At 39.1% G+C, this 22,501-nt stretch overlaps 3 protein-coding genes across 5 annotated transcripts; 2 read left to right on the top strand and 1 right to left on the bottom strand.

Moving 5' to 3' along the window:
- Nucleotides 1-529: 529 nt before the first annotated feature.
- On the top strand, nucleotides 530-4,135 carry LOC132848133 (mucin-2-like; the record flags this gene model as incomplete). Its single annotated transcript, XM_060873624.1, has 1 exon — nucleotides 530-4,135. A coding segment is annotated over one exon (3,606 nt), but the record flags the coding sequence as incomplete, so codon positions are not given.
- A 688-nt stretch (nucleotides 4,136-4,823) lies between these two features.
- Nucleotides 4,824-16,055, top strand: LOC132848132 (uncharacterized). The gene is made up of 13 exons (XM_060873623.1): nucleotides 4,824-4,841; nucleotides 7,673-7,730; nucleotides 9,123-11,285; nucleotides 11,474-11,589; nucleotides 12,788-12,849; nucleotides 12,999-13,067; nucleotides 13,196-13,323; nucleotides 13,415-13,474; nucleotides 13,579-13,753; nucleotides 13,951-14,112; nucleotides 14,249-14,340; nucleotides 14,551-14,708; nucleotides 15,415-16,055. Exons 1-13 carry the CDS (start codon nucleotides 4,824-4,826, stop codon nucleotides 15,463-15,465), a joined length of 3,312 nt encoding a protein of 1,103 aa, XP_060729606.1. The 3' UTR covers nucleotides 15,466-16,055.
- Nucleotides 16,056-17,199: 1,144 nt separating this feature from the next.
- Nucleotides 17,200-21,694, bottom strand: snapc2 (small nuclear RNA activating complex, polypeptide 2). 3 transcript variants are annotated; one of them, XM_060874479.1, is made up of 5 exons: nucleotides 21,607-21,694; nucleotides 20,775-20,983; nucleotides 20,513-20,686; nucleotides 19,333-19,900; nucleotides 17,200-18,848 (listed from the first exon to the last, which is right to left on the bottom strand). In XM_060874479.1, exons 2-5 carry the CDS (start codon nucleotides 20,976-20,978, stop codon nucleotides 18,406-18,408), a joined length of 1,389 nt encoding a protein of 462 aa, XP_060730462.1. In that variant the 5' UTR covers nucleotides 20,979-20,983; nucleotides 21,607-21,694; the 3' UTR covers nucleotides 17,200-18,405. The 3 variants fall into 3 exon arrangements, with proteins under 3 accessions (XP_060730462.1, XP_060730460.1, XP_060730461.1); XM_060874477.1 differs by having other exon boundaries at nucleotides 21,577-21,679; XM_060874478.1 differs by having other exon boundaries at nucleotides 21,560-21,663.
- Between the last annotated feature and the right edge of the window lie 807 nt (nucleotides 21,695-22,501).

Raw genomic sequence — 22,501 nt, 5'->3', positions numbered from 1 at the left:
AACAACTACAGCCAGCTCTTCTACAAATACACCAGATGCAACTATACCAACTAGTGACACTGTTACAACAGCTGAGAGTTCAGAAACAACCACAGCCAGCTCTTCTAAAACTACACCAGATGCAACTATACCAACTACTGACTCTGCCCGAACAACTGAGAGTTCAGAAACAACTACAGCCACCTCTGCTACAACTACACCAGATGCAACTATATTGACTACTGACTATGTCACTACAGCTGAGAGTTCAGAAACAACTACAGCCACCTCTCCTACAACTACACCAGATGCAACTATTCCAACTACTGACTCTGCCACAACAGCTGAGAGCTCAGAAACAACAACAACCAAATCTCCTACAACTACACCAGATGCAACTAAACCAATAACTGACTCTGCCACTACAGCTGAGAGTTCAGAAACAACTACAGCCGACTCTCCTACAACTACACCAGATGCAACTATACCAACTAGTGACACTATTACAACAGCTGAGAGTTCAGAAACAACCACAGCCAGCTATTCTACAACTACACCAGAAGCAACTAAACCAACTACCGACTCTGCCCCAACAACTGACAGTTCAGAAACAACTACAGCCACCTCTCCTACAACTACACCAGATACAACTATTCCAACTACTGACTCTTCCACAACAGCTGAGAGTTCAGAAACAACTACAACCAAATCTCCTACAACTACACCAGATGCAAGTAAACCAATAACTGACTCTGCCACTACAGCTGAGAGTTCAGAAACAACTACAGCCGACTCTCTTACAACTACACCAGATGCAACTATACCAACTAGTGACACTACTACAACAGCTGAGAGTTCAGAAACAACCACAGCCAGCTCTTCTACAACTACACCAGATGCAACTATACCAACTAGTGACACTATTACAACAGCTGAGAGTTCAGAAACAACCACAGCCAGCTCTTCTACAACTACACCAGATGCAACTATACCAACTACTGACTCTGCCCCAACAACTGAGAGTTCAGAAACAACTACAGCCACCTCTCCTACAACTACACCAGATGCAACTATATTGACTACTGACTATGTCACTACAGCTGAGAGTTCAGAAACAACTACAGCCAAATCTCCTACAACTACACCAGATGCAACTAAACCAACTACTGACTCTGCCACAACAGCTGAGAGCTCAGAAACAACAACAACCAAATCTCCTACAACTACACCAGATGCAACTAAACCAATAACTGACTCTGCCACTACAGCTGAGACTTCAGAAACAACTACAGCCGACTCTCCTACAACTACACCATATGCAACTATACCAACTAGTGACACTATTACAACAGCTGAGAGCTCAGAAACAACAACAACCAAATCTCCTACAACTACACCAGATGCAACTAAACCAATAACTGACTCTGCCACTACAGCTGAGACTTCAGAAACAACTACAGCCGACTCTCCTACAACTACACCATATGCAACTATACCAACTAGTGACACTATTACAACAGCTGAGAGTTCAGAAACAACCACAGCCAGCTATTCTACAACTACACCAGATGCAACTAAACCAACTACCGACTCTGCCCCAACAACTGACAGTTCAGAAACAACTACAGCCACCTCTCCTACAACTACACCAGATACAACTATTCCAACTACTGACTCTTCCACTACAGCTGAGAGTTCAGAAACAACTACAGCCGACTCTCTTACAACTACACCAGATGCAACTATACCAACTAGTGACACTATTACAACAGCTGAGAGTTCAGAAACAACCACAGCCAGCTCTTCTACAACTACACCAGATGCAACTATACCAACTAGTGATACTATTACAACAGCTGAGAGTTCAGAAACAACCACAGCCAGCTCTTCTACAACTACACCAGATGCAACTATACCAACTACTGACTCTGCCCTAACAACTGAGAGTTCAGAAACAACTACAGCCACCTCTCCTACAACTACACCAGATGCCACTACAGCTGAGAGTTCAGAAACAACTACAGCCAATACTCCTACAACTACACTAGATGCAACTATACCAACTACTGACTCTGCCACAACAGCTGAGAGTTCAGAAACAACCACAGCCAGCTCTTCTACAACTACACCAGATGCAACTATTACAACTACTGACTCTGCCACTACAGCTGAGAGCTCAGAAACAACAACAACCAAATCTCCTACAACTACACCAGATGCAACCAAACCAATAACTGACTCTGCCACTACAGCTGAGAGTTCAGAAACAACTACAGCCGACTCTCTTACAACTACACCAGATGCAACTATACCAACTAGTGACACTACTACAACAGCTGAGAGTTCAGAAACAACCACAGCCAGCTCTTCTACAACTACACCAGATGCAACTATACCAACTAGTGACACTATTACAACAGCTGAGAGTTCAGAAACAACCACAGCCAGCTCTTCTACAACTACACCAGATGCAACTATACCAACTAGTGACACTATTACAACAGCTGAGAGTTCAGAAACAACTACAGCCACCTCTCCTACAACTACACCAGATGCAACTATATCGACTACTGACTATGTCACTACAGCTGAGAGTTCAGAAACAACTACAGCCAACACTCCTACAACTACACTAGATGCAACTATACCAACTACTGACTCTGCCACAACAGCTGAGAGTTCAGAAACAACTACAGCCAGCTCTTCTACAAATACACCAGATGCAACTATACCAACTAGTGACACTGTTACAACAGCTGAGAGTTCAGAAACAACCACAGCCAGCTCTTCTAAAACTACACCAGATGCAACTATACCAACTACTGACTCTGCCCGAACAACTGAGAGTTCAGAAACAACTACAGCCACCTCTGCTACAACTACACCAGATGCAACTATATTGACTACTGACTATGTCACTACAGCTGAGAGTTCAGAAACAACTACAGCCACCTCTCCTACAACTACACCAGATGCAACTATTCCAACTACTGACTCTGCCACAACAGCTGAGAGCTCAGAAACAACAACAACCAAATCTCCTACAACTACACCAGATGCAACTAAACCAATAACTGACTCTGCCACTACAGCTGAGAGTTCAGAAACAACTACAGCCGACTCTCCTACAACTACACCAGATGCAACTATACCAACTAGTGACACTATTACAACAGCTGAGAGTTCAGAAACAACCACAGCCAGCTATTCTACAACTACACCAGATGCAACTAAACCAACTACCGACTCTGCCCCAACAACTGACAGTTCAGAAACAACTACAGCCACCTCTCCTACAACTACACCAGATACAACTATTCCAACTACTGACTCTTCCACAACAGCTGAGAGTTCAGAAACAACTACAACCAAATCTCCTACAACTACACCAGATGCAACTAAACCAATAACTGACTCTGCCACTACAGCTGAGAGTTCAGAAACAACTACAACCAAATCTCCTACAACTACACCAGATGCAACTAAACCAATAACTGACTCTGCCACTACAGCTGAGAGTTCAGAAACAACTACAGCCGACTCTCTTACAACTACACCAGATGCAACTATACCAACTAGTGACACTATTACAACAGCTGAGAGTTCAGAAACAACCACAGCCAGCTCTTCTACAACTACACCAGATGCAACTATACCAACTAGTGACACTATTACAACAGCTGAGAGTTCAGAAACAACTACAGCCACCTCTCCTACAACTACACCAGATGCAACTATATCGACTACTGACTATGTCACTACAGCTGAGAGTTCAGAAACAACTACAGCCAACACTCCTACAACTACACTAGATGCAACTATACCAACTACTGACTCTGCCACAACAGCTGAGAGTTCAGAAACAACCACAGCCAGCTCTTCTACAACTACACCAGATGCAACTATACCAACTAGTGACACTGTTACAACAGCTGAGAGTTCAGAAACAACCACAGCCAGCTCTTCTACAACTACACCAGATGCAACTATACCAACTACTGACTCTGCCCCAACAACTGAGAGTTCAGAAACAACTACAGCCACCTCTCCTACAACTACACCAGATGCAACTATTCCAACTACTGACTCTGCCACAACAGCTGAGAGCTCAGAAACAACAACAACCAAATCTCCTACAACTACACCAGATGCAACTAAACCAATAACTGACTCTGCCACTACAGCTGAGAGTTCAGAAACAACTACAGCCGACTCTCCTACAACTACACCAGATGCAACTATACCAACTAGTGACACTATTACAACAGCTGAGAGTTCAGAAACAACCACAGCCAGCTATTCTACAACTACACCAGATGCAACTAAACCAACTACCGACTCTGCCCCAACAACTGACAGTTCAGAAACAACTACAGCCACCTCTCCTACAACTACACCAGATACAACTATTCCAACTACTGACTCTTCCATAACAGCTGAGAGTTCAGAAACAACTACAACCAAATCTCCTACAACTACACCAGATGCAACTAAACCAATAACTGACTCTGCCACTACAGCTGAGAGTTCAGAAACAACTACAACCAAATCTCCTACAACTACACCAGATGCAACTAAACCAATAACTGACTCTGCCACTACAGCTGAGAGTTCAGAAACAACTACAGCCGACTCTCTTACAACTACACCAGATGCAACTATACCAACTAGTGACACTATTACAACAGCTGAGAGTTCAGAAACAACCACAGCCAGCTCTTCTACAACTACACCAGATGCAACTATACCAACTAGTGACACTATTACAACAGCTGAGAGTTCAGAAACAACTACAGCCACCTCTCCTACAACTACACCAGATGCAACTATATCGACTACTGACTATGTCACTACAGCTGAGAGTTCAGAAACAACTACAGCCAACACTCCTACAACTACACTAGATGCAACTATACCAACTACTGACTCTGCCACAACAGCTGAGAGTTCAGAAACAACTACAGCCAGCTCTTCTACAAATACACCAGATGCAACTATACCAACTAGTGACACTGTTACAACAGCTGAGAGTTCAGAAACAACCACAGCCAGCTCTTCTAAAACTACACCAGATGCAACTATACCAACTACTGACTCTGCCCGAACAACTGAGAGTTCAGAAACAAATACAGCCACCTCTGCTACAACTACACCAGATGCAACTATATTGACTACTGACTATGTCACTACAGCTGAGAGTTCAGAAACAACTACAGCCACCTCTCCTACAACTACACCAGATGCAACTATTCCAACTACTGACTCTGCCACAACAGCTGAGAGCTCAGAAACAACAACAACCAAATCTCCTACAACTACACCAGATGCAACTAAACCAATAACTGACTCTGCCACTACAGCTGAGAGTTCAGAAACAACTACAGCCGACTCTCCTACAACTACACCAGATGCAACTATACCAACTAGTGACACTATTACAACAGCTGAGAGTTCAGAAACAACCACAGCCAGCTATTCTACAACTACACCAGAAGCAACTAAACCAACTACCGACTCTGCCCCAACAACTGACAGTTCAGAAACAACTACAGCCACCTCTCCTACAACTACACCAGATACAACTATTCCAACTACTGACTCTTCCACAACAGCTGAGAGTTCAGAAACAACTACAACCAAATCTCCTACAACTACACCAGATGCAAGTAAACCAATAACTGACTCTGCCACTACAGCTGAGAGTTCAGAAACAACTACAGCCGACTCTCTTACAACTACACCAGATGCAACTATACCAACTAGTGACACTACTACAACAGCTGAGAGTTCAGAAACAACCACAGCCAGCTCTTCTACAACTACACCAGATGCAACTATACCAACTAGTGACACTATTACAACAGCTGAGAGTTCAGAAACAACCACAGCCAGCTCTTCTACAACTACACCAGATGCAACTATACCAACTACTGACTCTGCCCCAACAACTGAGAGTTCAGAAACAACTACAGCCACCTCTCCTACAACTACACCAGATGCAACTATATTGACTACTGACTATGTCACTACAGCTGAGAGTTCAGAAACAACTACAGCCAAATCTCCTACAACTACACCAGATGCAACTAAACCAACTACTGACTCTGCCACAACAGCTGAGAGCTCAGAAACAACAACAACCAAATCTCCTACAACTACACCAGATGCAACTAAACCAATAACTGACTCTGCCACTACAGCTGAGACTTCAGAAACAACTACAGCCGACTCTCCTACAACTACACCATATGCAACTATACCAACTAGTGACACTATTACAACAGCTGAGAGCTCAGAAACAACAACAACCAAATCTCCTACAACTACACCAGATGCAACTAAACCAATAACTGACTCTGCCACTACAGCTGAGACTTCAGAAACAACTACAGCCGACTCTCCTACAACTACACCATATGCAACTATACCAACTAGTGACACTATTACAACAGCTGAGAGTTCAGAAACAACCACAGCCAGCTATTCTACAACTACACCAGATGCAACTAAACCAACTACCGACTCTGCCCCAACAACTGACAGTTCAGAAACAACTACAGCCACCTCTCCTACAACTACACCAGATACAACTATTCCAACTACTGACTCTTCCACTACAGCTGAGAGTTCAGAAAAAACTACAGCCGACTCTCTTACAACTACACCAGATGCAACTATACCAACTAGTGACACTATTACAACAGCTGAGAGTTCAGAAACAACCACAGCCAGCTCTTCTACAACTACACCAGATGCAACTATACCAACTAGTGATACTATTACAACAGCTGAGAGTTCAGAAACAACCACAGCCAGCTCTTCTACAACTACACCAGATGCAACTATACCAACTACTGACTCTGCCCTAACAACTGAGAGTTCAGAAACAACTACAGCCACCTCTCCTACAACTACACCAGATGCCACTACAGCTGAGAGTTCAGAAACAACTACAGCCAATACTCCTACAACTACACTAGATGCAACTATACCAACTACTGACTCTGCCACAACAGCTGAGAGTTCAGAAACAACCACAGCCAGCTCTTCTACAACTACACCAGATGCAACTATTACAACTACTGACTCTGCCACTACAGCTGAGAGCTCAGAAACAACAACAACCAAATCTCCTACAACTACACCAGATGCAACCAAACCAATAACTGACTCTGCCACTACAGCTGAGAGTTTAGAAACAACTACAGCCGACTCTCTTACAACTACACCAGATGCAACTATACCAACTAGTGACACTACTACAACAGCTGAGAGTTCAGAAACAACCACAGCCAGCTCTTCTACAACTACACCAGATGCAACTATACCAACTAGTGACACTATTACAACAGCTGAGAGTTCAGAAACAACCACAGCCAGCTCTTCTACAACTACACCAGATGCAACTATACCAACTACTGACTCTGCCCCAACAACTGAGAGTTCAGAAACAACTACAGCCACCTCTCCTACAACTACACCAGATGCAACTATATTGACTACTGACTATGTCACTACAGCTGAGAGTTCAGAAACAACTACAGCCACCTCTCCTACAACTACACCAGATGCAACTATTCCAACTACTGACTCTGCCACAACAGCTGAGAGCTCAGAAACAACAACAACCAAATCTCCTACAACTACACCAGATGCAACTAAACCAATAACTGACTCTGCCACTACAGCTGAGACTTCAGAAACAACTACAGCCGACTCTCCTACTACACCATATGCAACTATACCAACTAGTGACACTATTACAACAGCTGAGAGTTCAGAAACAACCACAGCCAGCTATTCTACAACTACACCAGATGCAACTAAACCAACTACCGACTCTGCCCCAACAACTGACAGTTCAGAAACAACTACAGCCACCTCTCCTACAACTACACATGATACAACTATTCCAACTACTGACTCTTCCACTACAGCTGAGAGTTCAGAAACAACTACAGCCGACTCTCTTACAACTACACCAGATGCAACTATACCAACTAGTGACACTATTACAACAGCTGAGAGTTCAGAAACAACCACAGCCAGCTCTTCTACAACTACACCAGATGCAACTATACCAACTAGTGACACTATTACAACAGCTGAGAGTTCAGAAACAACCACAGCCAGCTCTTCTACAACTACACCAGATGCAACTATACCAACTACTGACTCTGCTCCAACAACTGAGAGTTCAGAAACAACTACAGCCACCTCTCCTACAACTACACCAGATGCCACTACAGCTGAGAGTTCAGAAACAACTACAGCCAATACTCCTACAACTACACTAGATGCAACTATACCAACTACTGACTCTGCCACAACAACTGAGAGTTCAGAAACAACCACAGCCAGCTCTTCTACAACTACACCAGATGCAACTATTACAACTACTGACTCTGCCACTACAGCTGAGAGCTCAGAAACAACAACAACCAAATCTCCTACAACTACACCAGATGCAACTAAACCAATAACTGACTCTGCCACTACAGCTGAGAGTTCAGAAACAACTACAGCCGACTCTCCTACAACTACACCAGATGCAACTATACCAACTAGTGACACTATTACAACAGCTGAGAGTTCAGAAACAACCACAGCCAGCTATTCTACAACTACACCAGATGCAACTAAACCAACTACCGACTCTGCCCCAACAACTGACAGTTCAGAAACAACTACAGCCACCTCTCCTACAACTACACCAGATACAACTATTCCAACTACTGACTCTTCCACAACAGCTGAGAGTTCAGAAACAACTACAACCAAATCTCCTACAACTACACCAGATGCAACTAAACCAATAACTGACTCTGCCACTACAGCTGAGAGTTCAGAAACAACTACAGCCGACTCTCTTACAACTACACCATATGCAACTATACCAACTAGTGACACTATTACAACAGCTGAGAGTTCTGAAACAACCACAGCCAGCTCTTCTACAACTACACCAGATGCAACTATACCAACTAGTGACACTATTACAACAGCTGAGAGTTCAGAAACAACCACAGCCAGCTCTTCTACAACTACACCAGATGCAACTATACCAACTAGTGACACTATTACAACAGCTGAGAGTTCAGAAACAACCACAGCCAGCTCTTCTACAACTACACCAGTTGCAACTATACCAACTAGTGACACTATTACAACAGCTGAGAGTTCAGAAACAACCACAGCCAGCTCTTCTACAACTACACCAGATGCAACTATACCAACTACTGACTCTGCCCCAACAACTGAGAGTTCAGAAACAACTACAGCCACCTCTCCTACAACTACACCAGATGCAACTATATTGACTACTGACTATGTCACTACAGCTGAGAGTTCAGAAACAACTACAGCCACCTCTCCTACAACTACACCAGATGCAACTATTCCAACTACTGACTCTGCCACAACAGCTGAGAGCTCAGAAACAACAACCAAATCTCCTACAACTACACCAGATGCAACTAAACCAATAACTGACTCTGCCACTACAGCTGAGAGTTCAGAAACAACTACAGCCGACTCTCCTACAACTACACCAGATGCAACTATACCAACTAGTGACACTATTACAACAGCTGAGAGTTCAGAAACAACCACAGCCAGCTATTCTACAACTACACCAGATGCAACTAAACCAACTACCGACTCTGCCCCAACAGCTGAGAGTTCAGAAACAACTACAGCCACCTCTCCTACAACTACACCAGATGCAACTATTCCAACTACTGACTCTGCCACAACAGCTGAGAGCTCAGAAACAACAATAACCAAATCTCCTACAACTACACCAGATGCAACTAAACCAATAACTGACTCTGCCACTACAGCTGAGAGTTCAGAAACAACTACAGCCGACTCTCCTACAACTACACCAGATGCAACTATACCAACTACTGACTCTTCCACAACAGCTGAGAGTTCAGAAACAACTACAACCAAATATCCTACAACTACACCAGATGCAACTAAACCAATAACTGACTTTGCCACTACAGCTGAGAGTTCAGAAACAACTACAGCCGACTCTCATACAACTACACCAGATGCAACTATACCAACTAGTGACACTATTACAACAGCTGAGAGTTCAGAAACAACCACAGCCAGCTCTTCTACAACTACACCAGATGCAACTATACCAACTGGTGACACTATTACAACAGCTGAGAGTTCAGAAACAACCACAGCCAGCTATTCTACAACTACACCAGATGCAACTAAACCAACTACCGACTCTGCCCCAACAACTGAGAGTTCAGAAACAACTACAGCCACCTCTCCTACAACTACACCAGATGCAACTATATTGACTACTGACTATGTCACTACAGCTGAGAGTTCAGAAACAACTACAGCCACCTCTCCTGCAACTACACCAGATGCAACTATTCCAACTACTGACTCTGCCACAACAGCTGAGAGCTCAGAAACAACAACAACCAAATCTTCTACAACTACACCAGATGCAACTAAACCAATAACTGACTCTGCCACTACAGCTGAGAGTTCAGAAACAACTACAGCCGACTCTCCTGCAACTATACCAACTAGTGACACTATTACAACAGCTGAGAGTTCAGAAACAACCACAGCCAGCTATTCTACAACTACACCAGATGCAACTAAACCAACTACCGACTCTGCCCCAACAACTGATAGTTATGAAACAACTACAAACACCTCTCCTACAACTACACCAGATACAACTATTCCAACTACTGACTCTGCCACAACAGCTGAGAGTTCAGAAACAACTACAACCAAATCTCCTACAACTACACCAGATGCAACTAAACCAATAACTGACTCTGCCACTACAGCTGAGAGTTCAGAAACAACTACAACCGACTCTCCTACAACTACACCAGATGCAACTATACCAACTAGTGACACTATTACAACAGCTGAGAGTTCAGAAACAACCACAGCCAGCTCTTCTACAACTACACCAGATGCAATTATACCAACTAGTGACACTATTACAACAGCTGAGAGTTCAGAAACAACCACAGCCAGCTCTTCTACAACTACACCAGATGCAACTATACCAACTACTGACTCTGCCCCAACAACTGAGAGTTCAGAAACAACTACAGCCACCTCTCCTACAACTACACCAGATGCAACTCTATCAACTATAACTTCCCCAACCACACCCACTACATCTACTATCACAAAACCTCCAATAATATGTGAAAATGGTGGAACTCCAACAGCTAATGGTTGTTATTGCCCCCCTGGTTTTACAGGAAGTCTGTGCACAAATGTAAACAATGAAATCCCACTTCCAGGTATCTTAAAATATTTCTTGTACAGTTTACAGTTTTAAATACAATTATTTTGCTGTTTTAAACAGCTACATGTCAATGAGGGTAGTGCCAAGTCTATGAAACAAACCTTATCTATTATTTATTATTCTTATTATTCTAATTATTATTACTAACAATTTATTTACTTGCTCCCATTTTACTTTTTGCAGATTCAATTGAAACGACAACCATTGCTGAAATAGAAATAAACAAGGAATATGTCCCTCAATACCAAAATACATCCTCACAAGAATATAAAGATTTTGTACAGGACTTCAGAGTTCAGGTGAATTATGAAGACTGTATCCACCACCTAATTATATTTCAAAGTAGCCCTACATGTACTATTAGTTGTTCCAATGTTTTAAATGTGTTTGTGTGGAGAAGCCTTGTATACAACTGGTATTAACATAAGCTTTGATTGCTCAACTCACTTGTGACACCTTGTGATTGCATTATTTAACGGTTGCTAAATGCACCCAAAACCATTGGAATTGGATGTCATTTCCTAATTTGACCATGCCATGTTTTGTGCAGTTTCTGCTAAACACATTCTGTGCTTTACTCAGCAATCAAACAAGCAGAAAAAGATGGAAATAAGACAATGTATAAAGTTTTGTTGCTGAATTGAGAAATTGAGAATTTCAGCTACTGTATAATGGGATTGAAGGCACATGCCCTTTGTGTTCACGCATTTCCCTTAAAGTTATACAGCTCTCACTAATGAACATTATCCAATTAATTAAACCACTGTCAAAATATGGTGAATGCATTTGCTAGAAAACCTAAATTTGTTATATCATAATATTTTTATCTCAAATGACTCATAAAAATTAACATGGAGCCACTGAGGTTTTCATTTTATTTATTTTTTTAATTCTTGGCCATTGGGTAATATATTGAGAACACCTGTTAATATTTCAAGGCTACAAAGAAAGCATACCTCAAAGTAAGCCTAACTTTTATCTCAGAGGCAGTTCCAACTTCAGAATGACTTTAAGTGTCATTCCAAGATTAAAATAAAAGATAGGTTTCTATGGCCACAGTTAATGTTCCTGGGATATGCTCCAGATTCACTGCAACCCTGAGAAGGATAGAAATAAAAAAACAAGACAAAAAAAAAGAGACAGGTGTATCACACACGACAGCATAACTAGGATTGTCAAAAGTACCTCAGTCTCATTTGGAAACCATGGGCCTTCAATATTGTCCATAATTCATTGAGACTGGTAAGCATACATGGAGCTATTTGCACCCCGGGGCTCCTCTAAAAGCGTTATGCATGAACAGATTGCATTTTGTCTGTAAGGCACATAAGAATTACTGTACACCTTTATACATAGCACTAACCGCTTGTGATATAACCAATCAAGTTGCTACACAAGCTAATACAAATGACCTTACTTGATCTAAGAAGTCAGTGAAAGCAGCACTTGTCAAGTTTTAAAGCAACTAAAAAGAATGTCATATCTGTTTTCTTACAGATGATACCGTACTACGAAACCAAGATTGAAAACTTCTTAAATATAACAAATATAACACTGAGGTACAGTATATCAGCTCTTTTATAAACAACTACATTGAGCCATTATATACAAATAAAATACTATGTTATGTAACTGGTTAGAAATTAAATTCTCTGTAAACAAATATTTTAGATACAATAACTGTTGTTAAAACCTCTTTAAACCACAGTGACGGAAATTCTTTAATGGGCCGAATGGAGAGTAAATTAATAGAGATGGAAGTATCAATTTCTAAAAGGTAAACGTCTTAAAACACCAATTCATTGTTTGGAAAAATTAGTTATATCCTCACAAATTCTACATTATTTCTCAGAATCCATGCTTTATATTGAATATCTGATTACCTTTATCCAATTTTGTCTCCAGTGTGAAGGTTAAGCATGATATTGTTGTAACAATTGAAAACAACAATGTAAATGAAGGCTATAATGAGGTGTTTCAGTCTGTCAAAAATGCTGTTGAATCAGTTACAAAATGCACTCCCACAACCACTGGTATGTTTATTATGCCATTTATAATTAAATGTTTACCAATTATTTTAATTTAAAAAATGTGAAGAACCTTAAAATATCTATCCTACTCCAGCATGCCCAAACTTTACTGTTACCGATGTCCAGGTCAACAAAACTGAATTGGATCAAAAAGGTATTTTATCACATTTATAACAATCTCTTATAAAGAAAAGTATTACTTCTATAATTAGAATGCATTTGAATCATATGACGTCATTACACTTTCTTTTTTGTTAGAGTACTGTGATCAAGTTACAGCAATGTTTCCTGAGGAGTACCGTCAGTATTTCATTGCTGCTACTGTGATGGGTAAACTAACATGTATCAACCAATGTCATCCTGATCATCCTACTCCAAAGATCTGCATGAACAAAGGTACCTGTGAGGTTTCCAAGCAAGGACCAACCTGCTAGTGAGTACTTTTTTGTGAATGATCTTTTGTGAATGAATTATTCAAATTTAGTGCTAATGCTAGAATTATTCTTATCACTTTGTTTTAATACTATTTTGCAAACATGCTGGTATGAAAACAGTTTTAAAATGTTAAAATACTTTCGAGTAAGAAATTTTGATGACAATTTTGAATGCTTAGTCCTGTGTGCCTTTTAGCTGTCTTCAGACAGATGCAAATTGGTATCTTGGAGAAGATTGCAAGTACCAAGTTCACAAAGTGGGCTTCTATGCTGGAGTGACAGTTGTCGCTGTGGTTTTACTGATAGCTATAGCAATGCTTTCAGCATATGTCTTCCTTAATAAAAGGAAAGAGAAGAGGTAGGAAGTTTGTATCTTTATATCTTATATTATATAAATGTTATTGGTATACAAATTATACTTTTTTGCACATGTATGTCCCATTATTATTATTATACGTACCACCTTATTTCCCTTGTTAAACACTGTTGCACAGGAATAAAGACACCAAGGAAGCCCTTGTGAATCAGTGGATAGATGATGACTTTGAGTGGCCCTCACAAAAAAGAACAAACACATCTCTTTCAGGTACCAACATGCAAGTATATCAATTTGTTGTTTTTTTTCTGACATGGCACAGCTATGAGGCATTAAATTATAACTGTTATAATCTATACACATTATTAATTGGGTTTTATAGCAAAAGCTGGTGTCATGCAGGATGTATCTGTCGTCAGTAATTTTATTGTTTTGACCACTTCTATGGGTTAAATTAATGACAAACCCATTGTATTGCAGTTCTTAATGAAACCTATGATAATCCTGCACAATCAAATGAGAACTTCAGCCAGAGTACCACAGCTCAGACAGCAACCTCTTCCACAGAACGATACTTCCCCCAATTCAACTTGCCTGAAAATGAAATCTCACTTCCTTCTCTGCACAACAATTACCTTGTAAGTTGAGAAAGATCTAAAACACAATCTCAAATAAATTTATATGAGAGGTAGCAGTAATAAACCTTGAAGTAGTAAATCTAGGCAGAACAGTTGAAGCTTATCAGATTATCTGATAATATTTATGAACTCAGTCACCAAGGCTTACTACTAGATGACATGCAACAGAAAGTGCACTTAGTTTTTTAGTGCTTAGTTTTTTTAAATATTAAATATCTGAAGAGAAGTATATAATCTCACTAGCTAGCAACATGTAGTTTATAAGTACTTTTGTACATTTTGTCCTTTATATACCAATATGTACCTGATAGATTGCATGAGTGAATGAGAGTGTGTGTGTGCTCTGCGATAGGCACAGGCTCCCCGTGACCCGAGGTAGTTAGGATAAGCGGTAGAAAATGAATGAATGTACCTGATACAAATGCTGAAATGTGAAAAATAAGAACAATAGCATAACTGTTTGGACAATAGGTAAAATGTTCTTCTGACATACAATGCAATTTTTTAAAATAAATATTTAGCCTAATTTTAATATTATATAAAAAGAAAACCTATTAAAATGAGTGATATAATAAATGACCTTGGGGATAAACCAGATATTTAAAAGTTAGGAGAAGAATTGAAAGAAAGATTTAAGTGAGTTTAGATATGTTCTACTGTTCAATCAATACATATTAACTTGTTCATATTAAATTGTATTAAACAGATGCGAACCAGCAAGTCTTTGATCCACACATCTATGGCCAGAAATGTATAACTTGTACACCTGGATGTATGATGATTAATTCACAAAACTAAAAACTAGAAGTGAAAAATACTCTGTACAAGATGATGGACAGATTCTAAAGGTTTATACCATTTCGTTTTTGTAAATTACATTTGATGCAAGACAAACACTACACAATCATGAATAAGATCTTTAAATGAAAAGTATATATAATATATATATTAGTATTTATTAATTATTTATTTAGACTATGTATCTTTGAACTATTTAGCTGTATATTTTATAATGTCTGTATCAATAATTTCACAACAGTACAGTAACCATGTATGAGCCACATTCTTTATTTATTACTTAATAAAATAAAATTACTTAAGAGTAATAAAGTAAAAAATGCTCTGTTCATTGTTTCACCATGGGGTTTGATTCACCATCACTGAAATCAATTTAGAACTCATTCACACAGGTTAAAAGCAAAAGAAAAGACCTGAGCTGCTTATTTAAAACCATGAAATTTCCATCAGTTTGTGATAAATTTATACAATTTTTTTTGTATAATGGTTATGTTCTTTAAGCTGCTTTAAGTGCTATAAAAATAAAATTTAATTGAATTGTATTGAAAATTTTACCTGTTATTAGATTTCTTGTCACACTACGCTGTAGAACATACCTAGCTAAATCTTCAAATTGACTCCAATAACTCATTTCAGTTTTAATAATGTGATATATACATTTTTATATTTTTAAATACATCAAAATAAAATAGTATCCAAAATCATTCATATTACAAAAATCATATGTTATGGAATTTTCTGGAACAAATCAATTTCAGGTTTAAATAAATCAATTGCATTCAGCCACCTAAAATGACATCTTAGGTAATAAATAGATTTACCCTTTGAATGGAATTGTGTTAAATTACTCTCAATAAATTACTCAGCTCACTTTTTTGTGATATTGACACAGCTAAACTTTCCATTAACTACACAATGTGTTTAACCTGTGGTGTATTATCACAAAAGAAACCGATTAATGAAAAGAGCAAAACAGCATTTCCAATAACCAGCAATGATGTGAATGGACTTTAAACATCCAAACAACATGATTTTATTTACTCTCAATTTTCCTCTTGTAGTTACTCTCTAGGACTTTTCACACTGCTCTCACACGCAGGTTATTGTCAATCTAAACCTTGCTTTTAAGCCTTGTTAGAGGAACATTTCACAGGTGTAATTTAGAAATGGGGTTAGCACTGCTTTAACCATTTTTTTAACCGGGGATATGAGTACAGGTTTTGCAGTGTTAATCTCATATGGTTGTGCCAAAAATGAACAGTCTGAATATTATGCCTAGATGCTAAGGAACAGGCACTTAATCAGAAAAGTGTGTGCTTTATATCAATTCCAAAGGATGAAGCAATGACTGTACATTACACTATACTATATCAATAAAATGGGTTTCCATGATTTTGGTTAACATTTAGGTTTAAAGCATCCCATCAAGCACACTGGTGTAATTAATACTAGCAAGAATCATGTCATGATGTTGGCCACATTGCTAACAGCCCCCAAATTGCAGGGGTTAAGGTGTCACGATCCATCGTTCAAAGACAACATTGAAAGTGGACATGAAGAGGCCATACAAGATGCAGCCCACCCATCAGCAGCTGAGGTACAACAGTGGAGGTAGTGTCATGGCTTGGGCTGCATTTGTAACAGACTCACTATTAATGACATAAGTAGAAAAATGAATGGAAAAGTCTACAAAAACATTGATTGCCAATTTATAAAGAAATACATTGAATTTTAAGGATTTTCATCATGCAGCAAGACAATGACCAAAAACACACTGAAAACACAACAAAAGAACTTCTATAAAAGAGTATAAACTAAGAGAGATTTGTTTGATGCAGTTATAGCAAGCAAAAGATAGGCAACCACATATAAGTTCAATCTTATATGTACAGTGGACATGGTCAAGAAGCATTGTTACAGAAAATAAATACTTATTCACGTGTAGACTATGTTTGCTCATTTGGGCTACCATGAAAAATGACATTTTCTAAATTGTTTAACACATCGAGATGTTAAAGAAGAAACATTCGACTTCTTACAGCATCTCTTTTGCAACTGCATGTATTAGAATGGACATGCCCTAAATATACACCTCATACCCTTTGCGATACCTATCAGCAACTATGTGATGAATATTGGACCAGAGAGGTTTCATTTCACTAAAAAGGGAATAAAGATTTTATGTACAGTATGCATGCAATATCACACCTTGCGAAATAAGGAATACAGTCCACAGACTATAAACTGTCAGACATAGAGCAGTAAAGCTTAATGACAGGCTGTATATGTAAGCATTCTGATGTAACCCTTGGGTTGTAAACTTTTTGAGGATCATAAAACATTTACACTTCACTTACTTTGAACTGTGGATCAGATTAAATGTCAAGCTAACATAATTTGCATTGTTTCCAGCATTAATAAATCATACCACTGAAATACACCCGAGATATAAGCAAAATATTTGAACTTTACTCTTTGATTCATGAGCCACACTTAGTGGATCCTATCATTTCTCTTAGCAAACAGAACACTATAACGGCAACTGAAATTATTAACTAGAACATTCCTATTTATTAAATAAATACAACTGTGTGTACAAGTGTTTTAATAAATAAAAAGACAAAAAATCAAATAGTGCGGCCATCACACAATAGAAAATAATGTGTTTACTACTGCGTAAGAAATGTATAAAATGCTTTCAGTGCAATGTATACTAAAGAATATGTACAATCAATATTCGTTAAATTCTGTAAGTTTATTTCACTAATGTCATCATATGCACGGTACTTTGAAAAAAGGCAGGTTGTATGTTATTTCCGAAAAGATATACATTAATTTTAAACCAGTTAGTCTCAACAGTTTTAAAATAAACCAGAGCTGCTTTTGCATGTTCCTTGGATTACGTCCGTTTTAGAAGGGCTACTGGTACCATGAATGGATTTAGTGGACATTGGCTAGCAGTGGCCCAATCACCTGTGACGTTTAAGAGCTTTACTGCAGATGACTCTCTTGCAAAATCTCCAGCAGCTAATTGTGATTCTGTGGCCTTCAATTGCTCAGTTACTTCTCCATTTTGAACGATCTCTTCCCTTGTAGACTGCACAGTCTGTGTTTGCAAAGAGACATCAGGTCCTTTAACATGATGATCAGTTCTGGAGGTTTGTGGTATTGTTTCTCTAGTTGAAGATGTATCCACTGCAGGTCCCTTCTCTGAGCTGAGCCTCACTGCAGGTGTGTTCAGATGTGCATGCACTTGAAGCAAATGATTCTGCAGTTCCTTACAGTCCAGCAAGGGGAGCTCTTCAGGCAAAGACATCAACAGGTCCAAAAGCACTGCACTTTCTAAAATGATTAAAATAAACAGTATCAGAAGATTTCACACCACACACACTAACCATAACATTAAGCCCACTGGCAGGTGAAGTGAATAACAATGATTATTTCTTTACAATGGCACCTGTCAAAATGACAGACTAAAGTACATTAGGCAGCAAGTGAACAGTCTAGTTCTCAATTCCAGATGTGTTAGAAGTTGGAAAAAATGGGCAAGCATAAGGATCTGAGCAACTTGGACGAAAATGGTCAAATGACAATACTACAGCACATCTTCAGAGGCATCCACAGATCAATGACAAGGGTGACTTTCACAATATTAGTTTATTAGCAATTGGTTTTATAGTTATGGTTCATTTCTGTGTACACACAGAATTCATACCAGAAATGTGAAGATAAAACAGGGACATTAATAAGGAACAAATATATATGTTAATTGACAAAGAATAAAAAATAATATGTAGACATAAATGATTATAGAAAGAATACATACCCATAGAAGTAAGAGGCTCAGTATGTTTACTGAAAATGATATTGCTAATAAATTTGTATATCTTTCCAAAATCCACTACATTCTTCATCCCCATTGGTCTGTGTTTCCAGGCTTGCTCGGACTGTCCAATATCAGGTTGCTTATCTGGCTGAACAGAGCCTGGTGTGAGTGAGGGTACAGCACTTGAAACTGGTCGTGTTGGTTTTGAGACAGGTTGACTCACAAGTGATTTAGGGGTGGCTGATGTGGATGACATGGCAGGGTCTTTGTTTGCCTCTGTTTTTTCTATTAACTCACTTTGCTCTTCTTCAGCAACAGCAGATTGAGATGCTAATGTGGTGGTTTTGGCAGAAGGACTGGAAGCTGCATCTTTTCCATGTGACTGGGGGGTTTTACAGGCTTGTTCAGGTGGAATTATCACTGGAGAAGGCGAGCCAGTGTAGGATTTAGGCATCGGCCTCAGCGGTATAGTGCGCAAGCCGCTGGTCAGAGGTCGTTGAGAGTCAGTGGTAAGTGGAGGATCTGAGTGCTGGAGGCTACAGGGCTCTGTAGCAGCAATTACCAACATCTGATTAAATAGAAAGGTCAGCTCAATAAAATTCCTCCACGCAAGATACTGGTTAATAAGATGAATATACAGTGGGGTCTGAAAGTCTGAGCTCACTAGAGAAAATCCTTATACTCTGCCTTCTACTTGAATCAAAAATAGAATCTTCAAAATATTTACATAAAATTTGTTGATTTAATAAGTGTGTACTCAAGCTGGCCTGGACTCCTCAAGTTGGCACAAATCTTCATGATCCAATTTAGATCAAATCCATCAGCATGCTGTCTGATCATGAACAATGAGGTAAGAGGATATTTTGTACAAAGTTAACATTGTCTATATCATACATTTTTGTAAGCAAAAACATTGGAAGAATTCTGTATAATAAATATCCAAGATCTTGAACATTTACTTTGTTTTTTATATACGTTATATGTTTATTTCCAACCTTAAGTGGAAACATTTTTAATGTAGTCTCAGACTCCTGGATCCCACTGTACACAGGCATATGCATACAAATCTAAGCAACATATTCTTAGAAAATATTTGTTCTGTATTACAGTATCATAAAACAAAATAAAATCTAGTGGTCTCTTCTGATATAGTCACATGCACATTTTTATGATTACGTACTTGAGAGAAGGCAGAAGATATTGTTTCCACATGAACACCAGCCATTTTCTGTGCTTGTTCTGCCCATAGTTCAATTGGTACTTTGTTTTTTTGTTCCTGACGTCTCTGTCTTTGGACCTGGCAATACACCCGCTTCACCACACACCGCTTCAAAAACTTTATAAAATTCTGTATCTAAAACCAAACAACACTGGTATTACAGGCAAGAATTCTTATAATATTTATATCTTTACCAGACCAAAGGTTCGTTGTGGACACATGCCTGAAGCAGAGACCATTTGGGAACTTTCTTCCGAAGTGCTAAAAAATCCAATTCTGTATTTAACCTCTGCTGATGTTTCAGGGCAAGCAGAAGTCTCCGCTCTTCCAGCCGCTGGCACGCAGGGCGAAACCTGCTTATTGGTTCAGTCTTCTTTATTTCTAAAAAACGAGACGGTATGTTCCGGCTACGAGATGGAGGTTTCATAATGCCTGAAAAACGCACAAATTATTACTTTTTATCGTTATTATTATTATTATTATTAGATGATCATCATCATTAGTTATATAATTATACTGATCATTAATGTACTGTTAACTTGAACGTTAAATACACTGAAAGTGACGTTTTGGGCAAACTATATAGCAGGGGTTTGGGAAGAGTCTCTCTCTCACACACACACACACACACACACTATATTTACATTACAATTACATTACAGATGCCCTTATCCAGAACGACTAACATCTCTTTTTTTATTCAACTGAGTAATTGAAGGTTAAGGGCGTTGCTCAGAGGCTCAACAGTATGCTGTGCTACACAAAATGACTTGAAAAAGCTTTCATCAGCTCTGTTACAACATTAGCAGGTTGATCCACAAGATACGATTACAGTAATGTGCAATACGAAAACTGGACAACTACGTTCATGCTAATAGCTAGTTAGCAAAGAAGCTAAAATTAACCGGCTAATCAAGCTAAAGCTCATTCAACGAAATTACACCATTATGTTAGAGTCTACGGGTTTTCAGTAATATTCAACAGAGAGAGAAAAAAACTGGAATTTACCATCAATTAAAACGTACCGAGCTTAAGATGTATAACAAATTTGTTACCAGATCAAAACAACGACACGCTGCAGTTTGTGGTCTTTTTGTACGGATCGCTAGAAAGGACAAAAAGCCCCATGACGTTTAAAACGCGTTTGGTGGAGATGTAGGCAAACAGCGGCATCTCTTGGGTTCTGTTGGGAGGACATCTGTATCTGTGAGCTCACTGTAAATAAAACAAATTATAGTCCTAATATATATATCATGCTTTGCAAACCTCTCTTCCATTCTTAAGTCTAGTGTTTATTATTGTTCATGACCTGTTATATCCCATCATGCCTTAGCACAGGGTTATGATGATGCCACTCCACTATCAACAAAGATTTATACTCCATACTTTATACTCAATTTAGCAGTGCGGATAAGATAGGGGTGATGTGGTCATTTCTGTCTTCTAAAATAACTTGTCATGCACTTACTGAAACATCCAGACAGCAATAATCTAACGTAGATGTAACAAAAGCTTTTTATTTCTTTCTATTTTTATATAGCTTATATTTAGCTATAGTTGTTTTTTTCTATATTATGTAATGACATTATATTGCTTATGTTAGCAATAAGAGTCCTGAAGTCATTTAATAGTCATTTATATTATATCAGAGCAGCATCTTGCCGGGTGGATTCTGTCCCGCTCTAACAGGCCAGTCTTGTCCCTAAAACTAGTCATGTCAAGTCAAGAAGCTTTTATTGTTATCTCATCCATATAAAGCTGTTGCACTACACAGTGAAATGAGACAACGTTTCTCCAGGATCATGATGCTACATAAAACAAAGACAGCGCTATAAGGACTTAGTAAGTTATTCCCAAATACATAAAGTGCATCTGTGCAACCTGGTGCAAACAGTGCAGGACAAGACAAACAAGACAGTGCAGGACAGGACAAACAAGACAGTGCAGGAC

This window comes from Tachysurus vachellii, chromosome 7 (genome assembly GCF_030014155.1).
Source record: "Tachysurus vachellii isolate PV-2020 chromosome 7, HZAU_Pvac_v1, whole genome shotgun sequence".
Classification (NCBI taxonomy): domain Eukaryota; kingdom Metazoa; phylum Chordata; class Actinopteri; order Siluriformes; family Bagridae; genus Tachysurus; species Tachysurus vachellii.
Note: the sequence above shows the minus strand (reverse complement) of the source record. Positions and strands in the feature narration are given on the sequence as shown.